At 38.6% G+C, this 12,721-nt stretch overlaps 1 protein-coding gene across 1 annotated transcript in view; it reads left to right on the forward strand.

The window, feature by feature from the left end:
- Positions 1 to 12,721, forward strand: part of KDM5A (lysine demethylase 5A) — a 60,717-nt gene that overhangs the window by 18,493 nt on the left and 29,503 nt on the right. The window contains exons 9-17 of the mRNA XM_026070434.1: positions 490 to 609; positions 1,672 to 1,830; positions 3,446 to 3,627; positions 5,461 to 5,623; positions 7,024 to 7,143; positions 8,419 to 8,613; positions 8,720 to 8,901; positions 9,168 to 9,292; positions 9,538 to 9,688. Of these exons, the coding sequence (XP_025926219.1) occupies positions 490 to 609; positions 1,672 to 1,830; positions 3,446 to 3,627; positions 5,461 to 5,623; positions 7,024 to 7,143; positions 8,419 to 8,613; positions 8,720 to 8,901; positions 9,168 to 9,292; positions 9,538 to 9,688 (1,397 nt within the window). The remainder of the gene's footprint in view (positions 1 to 489; positions 610 to 1,671; positions 1,831 to 3,445; positions 3,628 to 5,460; positions 5,624 to 7,023; positions 7,144 to 8,418; positions 8,614 to 8,719; positions 8,902 to 9,167; positions 9,293 to 9,537; positions 9,689 to 12,721) is intronic.

Consider the following 12,721-nt stretch of genomic DNA (forward strand, 5'->3'; position numbering starts at 1 on the left):
GTTACTAGTCAGCTGCCTGGGTAAGTTTTATGTTGTCTTAATAGACTTGCTGCTCTTTCCTCATACTTTCATAGTGCCAAATCAGTTGATGACTTGCTGATTTGCTAAAACTAAAGCACTCGTGGGGTTTGCTCCTGTGCAGTTTTTCTGCAGGTGCTTGATTCCACTGTGTCTCAGAGATCTCTTAAGACGGTCTAAGCTTCTTCCTTGTGCTCTGTCTCACTGCTACCTGTAGCAGCAGATGACAAAACTTAGTTTTGGATAGGCAAACAGAAGCACATAACATTGGGGTTTAACATGTTAATTAATTTCCCTTATTTTGTTCTATTTCCATTCTGGTAGGACTTCCTCACCTGAGAAAAGCAATCAAAACCAGTAGCTTACTGTGTCTGATAAGGACTCAGATGGACACTGTTATTTTTTTGCTGAAAGTGTGATTGTTTGTCACGGTCTGATGCAGGGAACAATATTTTATGTTCCCTCTTCCAGGAGTGCAACAAACCCCGTGAGGCCTTTGGATTTGAACAAGCTGTCAGGGAATATACTCTCCAGAGCTTTGGTGAAATGGCTGATAACTTCAAGTCTGATTATTTCAACATGCCGGTCCACGTGAGTTTCAACATTTGTTATGATTCCTTGTAGGGGAAAAAGAGAAGTGGTATCAGCTGATGCTGAATTTCTGCTGAGGCATCTTAGCTTTGTTTAAAAAGGCACCATAAGCTTGAAATATATAAACAAATGATTTAGCTTTCTGGCATCTGGTCTCATTTCAACTTCATTTCACCCTCTTCCTGTGATAACAAGCAGTAAAGCTATCTATTTAGGGTGTAGCTTTGTGGGCTATACTCCATTTAAGCTCTTCTTGATTAATTGAACTGAGTATATAATTGTTCTTGTTTGGCAAAGGATTGTTTCTTCAGCCCTTTCTATGGTTTTTATCTTGGTTAATTTGTTCAGAGGGTAAATCCTCTCCCCTCCCCCCCATACAGTCTTTTCTTTTAGACAAGTCAATAGACTGAATCTGATGACTAGCTTTTTTGGTTCTGCACCTCAGCAACACTTCCAGAACTGGCATGTCTGTTCTGGCACACCTTGATGATTCCACCATCCTTTAGGCTGCATGCAGCACTGAGCTCCTTCTCCCCTCAGCTTTCTTTGGTAATTTGTAGGTGTTCTTATCAATGCTTCCACCTTGTAAGCATGCCAATTTATAATGTATCTAGAAGCTGTAATGAGCTATATGAAGGCTGCAATCTCTTGAACACAATTCCTTATCTGAATTTCATCGCTGTTGTTCAGAACTTTTGGTTGTTATCCTCTGAAATAGTTTGGAATATGAAAGCTGTCTGTTCTGTTTACTGCTCAGCTTCTGCTGGATGTCTCCTCCTCCATTCTTTGCTGTCAGGATTTTTTTTTAAAGCTGTACTTCCAATAACCCAATTTTCTTTTTTTGTCCATCCCACCCCTTATGTGGCATCCTGTTTCTGTTATATTGCAGCCACTACTAAGGGATACAAACCAAACTGAATGACTTTAAAGAGGTGGAGGGGTGAGAGGGAATGGCCTTGGTGCCTCAAAATCCATGAGGGGTTAGTAACAGTGTATTACTTAAATGATAGTTTTTAGGTTGAAGCTTATCTGCATATACCCTAATACCTTTTCCCCTTTCAGATGGTTCCCACTGAACTAGTGGAAAAAGAATTCTGGCGGTTGGTGAGCAGCATAGAAGAAGACGTCATAGTGGAATATGGGGCTGATATCTCATCCAAGGACTTTGGAAGCGGCTTTCCAGTGAAGGATGGCCAACGAAAGCTGATGCCAGAGGAGGAGGTGAGGAACAGAATATACAAACTGACCCTGTTCTTTGCTCTGCATAAGATTTCACATTAAGCATTTAGGCCTGGAATTGGTGTGGATTTTTCTAATATAGAAATTGCTTAAGGCTTTTGCATGTGCTTTGCATTCCTTTTGAACAGACAAGACAGTTTAGGATTTTTGTTGAGGTCTGGTTCTGATAGCTAAGTTTTTATTCCATGATGTAGTCAACACCTGTTTTGTATCACTTAATCTTAGCAGGCAATTTGATATCTTTTGGTAAAGACGTACAAGATGCTATAGTATGTCCAACTATAAGGAGACTAATAAGATTTTTCTTTCTTATTCTGAGTGCCTTAGTTGTTTTGGGTTAGCTACTGAAACGTAATTCCAGTCTCCTTAAGAGGTTCCAAATAGATAAAACTTTTAGATAATTGGGTTTAGCTTGTTCCTCCGACTGTGTATAGTAGATGAATAAAAAGATCTAGATATGCTGTCCTATTATGGAAAATAAGATGAAGATGACCTGATAAATATATTACCTATTTTCCCTCATACCTGCCTATAGCAATTTTATTGTCCAGACTTACTGTAGGGCCTAAATCTTCTGGCTGATTACATGTTTAAATTCAGTCTAAGAAAGAGAGTAAGGGTATGTTTTCATGGTTGCGCAGCCCAAGATCAATTTATGCTCCTCACTGGGAGAGGTAGTTCCCTCACTGTCATCTTCCACCCATGTGTGCACCTTCCCACCCGCACCTTTGTGTTGGCTGTGCAATGATTGTTGGCTGCTTGGTGAATCAGATCTATCTGTATGAAAGTCATAATTTAAAAAAATTTCTAGACRGATCACTGAGGTCATCTGATTTGCTCTATTGTCTTTAATGTCAGTGCAAAGGAAACAGCAGGAACATGTCTCTGAGTCGAGGTTGGGACCACTCTTTCAGCAGCTATGGGATATGCCTAAACTGAATCTGTACACTAGTCTACTTTCTACCTTAAAAAAAGGCTGTTGATGTGAAAGGATGGTAGTGAGCTTTTGGGGCAATTTGTTTGAATTCTGTTTTTGTACAGAATGCATTTGAACATAAATGTGGAATTGCTTATGAGAGAGTGGGAATTTCTCCTCTTGAGGAAAAATTTCTAACATTATATATAAAGAAGATCAAGGTAAACTGCTGTGCAGTAAAGTAGGCCTTTAAAAAGCTGAAATAACATAAGATTGTAAAGGATATAGTGAAACTTAAGCTATCCAGCTTCACTGAAGACTTCTATCTTTTGTTCTTCCTCTGCTAGTGTTACAGGTATTTTGTTCCATCAGAAAAGCATGAAAGCTATGAACTAGGATGGAAAAAAAAAAAAATCAAAGCCTAAATATATAGGCCTTGATCCAAAGAATATGGGTTATGTTGAAATACTAGGACTGACTTTAAATGTTAGCCTGATTAAATACTAACTAAGGTATTTAAGGAAGTATTTGCTAATTTTGATGCTTCATTGTTGCAGAATATGGACCACCGTCTGGTACAGAAATGAATGGGCTGATCCCTTCCTTTGTACTTTACTTTTCTAAAGTTGGTCGTCTTATTGTCTTCTGACTTGTTCAGAATTTTCTCCTTTTGTTTGGCAGGATTATGCGCTTTCTGGTTGGAACTTGAATAACATGCCAATTCTGGAACAATCAGTTCTTGCTCACATCAATGCAGATATCTCTGGCATGAAGGTACCTTGGCTGTACGTAGGGATGTGCTTCTCATCGTTTTGTTGGCATATTGAAGACCACTGGAGCTATTCCATCAACTACCTGCATTGGTATGGCCTCTTTTCCTTTTGCACGCCTACCTTGCACAGCCTTGTTTGCTGTTAGTAAATTTGCAGTTCTACTTGAAAATACTTGCATATGTTGATGACCTCTTCTAAGCAAAAAGCTAAAAATGATGAGTAGTCCATATTCTTTACTGAAACTGATTGAAAGAGAGTACAAATAATGTTAAAGCACTATGGTATTAACTTTTTCATTAACCTATTGAATATTTTGGGTTGCCAAAAATCCAATGTCAGTGTGAAATCATGCTTTATGGGCTCACATCTTTTCTGAGGAAGTTTTCAGTTTTGAACTGAGTTGCAGTTTGTTGATTCCTAATACGTGCTTTGTGATTCAAGGTTGGTATGCCCTTGTTCTGGAAATGGAGGCTGCTGCTTAGAGGCTTATGCAGGCATTGGGGCTGAAAGCTGAGCAGCAGATCTGTGTATACAGAGAAATATTCCTATTGATTCAAGAGAACAGAAATTTGAAAGTAATTTTGACTTCTAGAACATTCCCAGAAATGTTCTAGTGTTTATTTTTTATGTTTGAAAAGAAGAGTTGTGGCAGATAAGTGACTAGCATTGCAGTCTTCCCGTCATCAGGCTCAGTCAGTGCGAGAGGGGGAGTAGAAGAGAGGCTATGGGAAGCACCCCTTCAGAGTGAAAAGTTTGTTGTACATATGGTAAGGATCAGTTGATGGCCTTTAGACTGTGATTGCACATCTCCGGAGAAGCATGTTTGCTAGTAAGATCTGATCCGTAGGCTCAAGAGGAGGATTTGTTTTGTTTAGAATTCAGTTATTGTCCTCAGCATGCTATTAACTGGATCAGTGTGTGAGGGTTTTGTCAGCTGGTGAATTCCAGCAACCCAGTCTGATACGAAGGAGTATTTTATTTTTTTTTGCTGGGGTTTACTAGCTATGTCCTACCAGCAGATGTCACTGAAGCCTGCAAGAACCAAAAAAAAATGCTGCCCTATTCCTTGTCTAGCTTTTGGGGTAATTGGTGACAAGTTTATTAATATAGTTAGCGAGTGTTACGTAAACTTTTTCAGATATTTAAGTAAACTATCTTATTCAGATGTACAAGCAATAAAATTAAAATAAACAAACCTTGGCACCATAGGTTCTAGTTTGTTGCAGATTACTTTGGTAAGGCAGGACTGGAGGGATTAGAAGAATATGTTCTCAAGTAATATTCTGTTTGTTTTTGCTCCTTTGTCCCTTTCTTCCCTCACACTTAACTAATTCATGTCATTAGACGTTTTCTATTTTAAGAGTCCAGTGGGCCATGGGTTTTCAGTAGTTGGTTGTGTATATTAGGATTGCTTATACTTCATCACACTGGTATTTTATTGTTTCCATCTCTTCTTGGGTTGTATACTATTCCATTGGTTCCAGACCTTGGACTTCTCCAAGCCCAATTAAGTGTACTAATTAAGTACTGTGATCTCTTTTCTCTTAGACATTGACTATGATAGCCAAGATAAACTTTGATAAACTTTTTTACTACATCCTAAAGGAAAATAATTAACTGTTTTATCCCTTTAGAGCATGGTAAATGACAATTGTCTTTCATCTTAGGCTTATCATGGTAAAGCTGCTGGCAGATATGTTGAGAATTGTGTTGTAGAGTAATTGACTTAACAGATTAGAATGAAATATCCTGAAGAAGACTGTGTTTTTGATTGAAGATGTTTTGGGAGGTATACGCAAAATATATTTGGCTTAAGTGGACAGTGGTGTTAGATTCATGAGGTGTACTTTGCAGTTGGATGGCATCCTCGCTTCCCTAGAAATAATGCATTTATTACTCTGGCTGTGTTTTTTTTTTTGTTAGGGGAGAGCCAAAGACATGGTATGGCGTGCCCTCTCATGCAGCAGAGCAACTGGAGGATGTAATGAAAGAACTGGCTCCTGAGCTATTTGAATCCCAGCCTGATCTCCTGCATCAGCTCGTCACTATCATGAACCCCAATGTACTGATGGAGCATGGTGTACCAGTGAGTACTACAGAAGCATTTTTTACATAAATGCTTGTATGGACTGTTTTTTGTTCTGATTGTGTAACAATGGTTTGCAATAACTGAAAATTTTTTTTAGTGGACATTTACAGAGCCTATCACTTATAGGGTGCTTTTTAAAGTAATTTTCTAGAATCCTTCTCTAGAGGAAGTAGTCTCTGGTGAAGACTCACCATGAAATTTAACTTGTCTTATACCAGAAATGAACATGCCAAATTCTTTAATTAAAAAAAAAAAAAAAAAGAGAAGAAATTCCCTAAAGCTTTATGTGAAACAGAATACCATACAGAACAATTGTATGTTATATGTTATATTTGATTTTTTTTTAATTTTATTTTTAGCAGCTGTTCAAGGACCAGAGATTAACATTTGGTAGTGATAAAAACATTAAAACACAAGCTTTTGGTTGAATGTCGCTATTTCTATTAGCGCTGACTTGCAGGATTTAAGTCCATCTTAACCTGCCAGTGCTCTTTGTCCTCGTGGGTTATGGTTAAATGATTTTGGGTAGGGTATAAGATCCCAGTGAAGCAATACTGGCGATATATGCCCCCATCTTTCACCCTGTTTCTTGTTTTAGGAATTGCTTTAATTCTATGTAGAAGGCTGTCATTTCCAAAAATACTGTTACTGTTAATTGTGAAAGCTCTGGATATGGTTATCCATGTAATTATACAAATTTATTCTTTTATCGGGACTAAACCAATATGTAATACTGGTAAACTTGAAAACATGACTTTTTGAAAATAGCATGATAATTAATCTAGCATGTGGAGAGAAGTGAAATTTTCTTTTGTAATAGTTACTTTTTGCTTTCAGGCTCCCACTGGAAAGTAGTGTCACAGCAGTAAATTTGTCTGTGAAATGGTTTTAATGTCTTCTGATGATAAAATATATGTCTTGTAGAAAGCTGAGTTTTTGCAAACTCTGTTTTTGACCAAATGTTGACAGTGGCTCTTTAAGGAGCAGTCATTACCATTTGCTGTTGTGTTAGGGTAAACTGCTTCTCTGGCAAATATCCCAACAAAGCAAACTGAAGTGTTTCCAGAGGCTTTTGCATGTTGTGGTGTGATGGATTAGATGATGATCTGTTAACTGATAATACAGAAACATCCCTTTTGGGAGTCATAAAGAGAAATCCCTATGCCTTATATTTTCAACTGCTGGCTTATATATTCAGCTTTTTTGAGTAAGGCTGTAAACTGAGGATTCATTTTAAGAGGACAGAACCACTCATTAACACTTCTGGTGTGGCTATGTTACCTATGGCGTTCTATAGGTAAAGAAAGTGATTTTCAAATGTGTTGTAGTAATGTGTCATAACTTCTGTTGAAAGTTTCTTTTTCTTTTTTTTTCTCTTTTATACTCACCTGTATTAGGTATACAGGACCAACCAGTGTGCTGGCGAGTTTGTTGTGACTTTTCCTCGTGCCTATCACTCTGGATTTAACCAGGGATACAACTTTGCTGAAGCTGTGAACTTCTGCACTGCTGACTGGGTCTGTTCTTTTGTATATGTTTGCCATGTCTCTGCAAGGTGACCTTTACAAGGGGAATGTTAGTAACTTGTTTATCTGAAGGATAATCTTTTATGTTGCATCATATGTTTTATGTTTATAGTTCCAGGTACAACAGTTAGACTGATTTGAGTTTCCTTCTCCTTTGGAGAAAATGATTTTGAGCAGATAATTCTGAACAGCTTCCAACCAAAACTTTTGCGTTTGGTCTTTCTTTTAAGCATTCTTCTAACCTAAAGTGGTATTTCATAGTTCCTTTAGGTAGCATTTCTGTGATGCATCTTTCCGGATTGATATAGGTAAATATACTGTGTTGAACTGCTGTTGTCATTTGAATGTTGGAGGTACGCATATAACTTTTATTCTCCTTTTGTTTCAGCTTACTGCACCTCGTGGTTATATTTGTGCTTGTTTTAATAACCATGCCACACCAAAGCATAACTTACATATATTCATCAATAAGTTTTCTAGAGGAGTATGTCCTACTGCTGTCCAGCACTAACAGTAGGAAGTTAAGATCTCATCCTTACTTTATCCATTTAATTTCTCTTTTGATGTATTTAAGTAGGACTTCTAGTCCTCAATTCTAATCAGAAAAGTTTAGTCATTAATCGGAGAAATTGTCTGCAGGGTTGTCATAGTGTCAGTGTTCTTGTTTTCTCCTGTATCCATTATGTAATCTGTTTATAGCCTCTGGGGAATCTGCAAAACTCACATTAGCCATGTGAGATTTCCTTTGCTTATGTAAAATATAACCCAGAAATCTATGTAGCCAATTCCTCTAGCTTTTTATATATTTTTTCCCCTTCTAAAAGGGACAAAATAATGACGTTAGTTTTGCTGAACTTTAGGCATCTTGCAGTTAAATATCTTAAGTCCAAGCTTAATAATATCCAGAGGGCAATGCATTTCACCCTAACAGAGGTCATCTTTACAGTGCCAGTGTCTTTCCACTGACAGTAAGAAGAGCTTAGGACAACTCTTAAACTTATGCCTGAAAGTTAGGCATGTAAGTTTATGGCAGATGACTCCCACCCAACATGGATGTCCTCTTTGAACCTGGGAAATCTTTTGTTACTTCTGTGACATGATTTGAAGGCTAAGTGACTCCCATAAGATATTACTCCATTTCTGAGCCTCAGTTTTTCTCCAGGTTTTGTAAAGGGAGGGAAAGTGGGAGATGAGAGATCCTCTTGGAATGTCTTCTCAAAATTATAGACTTTGTGAGTTTTTTTTTCTTTTGCTTTTTTCCTCTAGCTTCCCATTGGACGTCAATGCGTGAGTCACTACCGAAGGCTAGGACGTCATTGTGTTTTCTCCCATGAAGAGCTGATTTTCAAGATGGCTGCAGATCCAGAGTGCTTGGATGTAGGGCTTGCTGCTATGGTCTGCAAGGAGATGACTCTAATGATAGAGGAAGAAACACGCTTAAGGGAGTCTGTTGTACAGATGGTGAGTAGTAAAAGAGAACTTTTTCTCTTTGCTTGCAAAAGGAAAGTGAAAATGTTAACCCCCTCCTTCCCTGGATCTTTATCAAGTGTCTAACTTTTTTTATTAGGGAGTGTTGATGTCTGAAGAAGAGGTGTTTGAACTGGTTCCAGATGATGARCGTCAGTGTACAGCTTGCAGGACCACATGCTTCTTGTCAGCTCTTACATGTTCTTGTAATCCTGAGCGTCTGGTGTGCCTATACCATCCATCTGATTTATGTCCCTGTCCAATGCAGAAGAAGTGTCTAAGGTACCTAAGATTTTTTCTCTTTTCTTTCAGATGCAATGTTTTGCTGGAGACCCATGGCTAAATACAACATTAGCTGCAGTTTTGTCATCCTATGACTAGGAGGAATATTTTTATCCTCTTTTCTGTTTCTTGCTCCCAAGGCAGAGGATATTATACAAGTTCTGTCTCTCTGGTCTCATTTTAGCTGGAGAATCTCAATATAAGCAATATTCTGGCTTTTGTACGAGCATTATTACTCTTGTGTTATTTTCCTTCCTTATCTCTAGGTACCGGTACCCACTAGAAGACCTTCCTTCTTTGCTGTATGGAGTGAAAGTGAGAGCACAGTCTTATGACACTTGGGTCAGTAGAGTTACAGAGGCTCTGTCTGCCAACCTCAACCACAAGAAAGGTCAGACTTCTGTTGTTCATTGCAGGAGTTCTAGGACATCCTACTTTTAGTCTATGTGCTCATTTAATAAGACTGACAATGTGTTGTTCACAGTGGAAAAAAGAGCTGATCTGAAAGAGTATAATACAACACATTATTGTGCATTTCAAATTGAAGTAGGCCGTCAGAGCTTTGATTGAAGGCTTTGGAAACAGTCTAAAATGTCTTATTTCTGCGTACAAATTATTTGTATACTGTTGTTACAGATGTGATTGAGTTGAGAGTGATGTTGGAGGATGCTGAAGACAGGAAATATCCAGAGAATGATCTTTTCCGCAGACTCAGAGATGCTGTGAAAGAAGCAGAGACTTGTGCTTCAGTGGCACAGCTGCTTCTGAGCAAAAAGCAAAAACACAGGTAGGACAGGACTTTTTTCAATTGTTTCAGTCTGTCTTGTTACTTGCTTGGACCCAGAGATGTAAGAACCCTGAGATCTCACTGCCTACTAACTTTTTTCCATGTTTGCCCTTAGTGCTGTGACTTACCCAGAGATAGGGGGAGCAGATGTAGTGACATAAAGGACCAAAATGCAGACTTGAGTTGTGTTAAATGTACTGTKTTCAGTTGACTTCTCTACTGAAATGTGAAATACTTCGAGAGAGTTTGTTTGGTTGCTGACCAGCAAATTCTCTGTATGTGTGGGAGAGTTGTAGGGAAAGACAACTAGAAGAAAAAGCATTATGAAAGTAAGTCTTGACATGAATGTTTATATTTTAAGTAGCATGGCTAAGTACATAGCTAAAATAATGAATTTATAAAACTTTTAGGAGAGAARATCTGTTAAAATGTTGGATTGCAAAGCCAAATACTTGAAAGCTAGGAAGTACCAATTGTCATTGAGGCAAGCTTAATTGTGTTTTGTTATGAAGCATTTCTCAAATATTTATAATTTTGCCAACTGTTATCAAGTGAGATGCAGATTGTTGTGATGGCGGTGGGGGATATTACTGGCGAGTTACTGGAACATGAAAAAGTAATGTGTCTTTTCAAACGTGTCATTTGGCTGGGGCATGGGAGCTTAGGGAGCAGAGCAGTGCAGAGAGCAGAAATAGAGCCCATAGCTATTGAGCCAGGCTTTTACTTCTTGGCRGGGACCATGAGAGGCAATGATGGGTGGCTGAAAAATAGTGGCCTATCTCAGCGACTTCTGGCAGTGGAAGACTCCCATAGCTCTTCATGTTGTCTGCCTTGCCTGTAGCCTTCTTGATATTGCTCTGTCCCCTGGCCCTACCTCAGCAATACGCTGGATGCATCCCCTGTTCAGCTTTCATTGAGCCTTTGGTAATGTGTTCTCCCTTTCCCAATACATGTTCTATGCACTAAATGAAGGTCCCAGGGAGAAGAATTTGATCAGGTAACCATAATTCTTGTGGCTATGGTTATCTGAATAACTTTAACAGCTTGCTTTTCCTATGTTGAGTGTAAGATTTGACCTTATGATCTTGTGTGTGTGTAGTTTTTGGTATATAACAGCTCTAAGGGTTTCCAAGGGAGGGAGTGAAAAGAAAATACATTTTAAATTGTAATACTCAGCCTTGCTACACAGGACATAATGCATCATTATCATTTGAATTTTGAATTTGAACACTGAAATATTAGAGTTATACCCCAGATCTAAGTGTAGTACCTCACATAATTGGAGAGCTATTGCATAACAGAGAAGCTTTTTTTGCTGTATCTTGGGGGAAGGAAGGCCCTCCTGTTTTTTTTTTTTTTCTTTGTGGCTTTTTTGCTTGTGGGATCCAACTGGAATAGAGGTATGGCCACTTAGCACTCTGCTCTGAGCTGGGGAAGCAGGGCTACAGCTACTGCATTGCTCTGTTCCTAGTAAAGTTTAGTTATTTTGGTAGCTCCTGGATGTTCCTGATATGTTGTGTCCGTTTCCTTCTCCTGCTGTTGGAGGGTGTCAGCCTTCTCTCAATGGACTTGTTGATTATTTGATGGATTTCCAGGATTTTGCCAAGAAGCACAAGGAGGAGAAAGRAAATGACAACTTTTAATAGTGTATCTCAACTAAAGCTTGAAGAAATTCCATGGGGCAAAGAAAAGGACTTGTGTAGTCTGAGGGCTGCTATATGCTGAAGAACAATATGTTACAAAATTGAGGTGTGAGAACTTAAAGATTTTGAATCCTCTCTGAACAATGTTAGGGAACTTAAATGTAGAGGTCACCTTCAGCTTCTTTAACATTTATATCTATATTTAATACATTGAGAAGGATAACACTTACACAGAGGATAAGGTGTATAAATAAAATAGAAATTAAAAATGAGTCTGGAAGCAGAGCAACTTGGCAGGGATTAACACAGCAGTAAATTCGTGGTCAAGAGTAGCTAAAGTCTGTCCCTCATGTATCTGGTTATATGTAAACCTGAAAAATAAATAACATGAAACTATGAAGGTGTGTCCAATATCGCAATCATGTGTCTCTTCCCCATTGTTGAAAGTTGTGAGTCTTTGTAGGCATGGACAGTTGTATCGTTTTGTGCAATGTCTAGCGCTGTGGCAGCACGTGCTTGCCTAAGGTGACTGGATGCCAGAACGCTGGCATGATGTTGCAGGAGATTGTCCTCTGCAGAGCGGCCTGGCACTCTGCCTGCAGTGGCATATTTTGGAGCTATGCATTCTCCAGTCTCACAAGAGCATTGGAGACACGGCAGGTCCAACTTAGTAACCATGCCTTTTCAGTTTCTTCGTAACAAGTCAAAGCCTTCAGTATTCCTTTTTTTCCCCTTTGAGTTTTAGATATTGTAYAATTGTATTTTATGGTTAATCTAAATTTTACTTTTATATTTAAGACTGTTGAAAGATTTAATTTTGTTTTTCTTTAATGTTCTCTCAGTAATAAAATGTAGATTGATTAGCAGGGAACAGCTCTTCAGTGTTCAAAATCTGTCCTGCTTGTGAAATTGTTGTGTCTGCCAGTGATATTTTATACCAGGTGTTTAATTTGTGCAATGTGTCACTTGTAAGTCTTTTACTGCATTCAGCAGGCTTGTTATGCTTGTTTCAAATGATTTTTAATGGAAATGTCTTTGCAGAACATGTCCTGGTCAGTGGCAATCTCTTGCTGTTGCAAGGCCAGTTTCTTCAGTGCTTTGGCTACAAGAGATACAACTCTAGAAAATAAGATTTCTTTTCAGAGCTTATTGTTACTACACATCTGAGACTTCTCGTTAGTGCCTGTCATGGCAGTCAGTTGCTCAAGCTGCCTTGAGCAAGCAGGAACAAATCTCCACGTGGGTCTTGGAAACAGCTTTCTCCCTCAAGCTGACCAGAAAGAGGATATTTGCTGAAATTATCTCCTTGGGAATGTGCTGCTACTATGAACCCCTAGAGATGGGCTGTGTCACTGTTACACTTTGTCCCTATATTTTTTGATGCACATAG

Source organism: Apteryx rowi, unplaced genomic scaffold (genome assembly GCF_003343035.1).
Source record: "Apteryx rowi isolate R43461 unplaced genomic scaffold, aptRow1 scaffold_31, whole genome shotgun sequence".
NCBI lineage: Eukaryota > Metazoa > Chordata > Aves > Apterygiformes > Apterygidae > Apteryx > Apteryx rowi.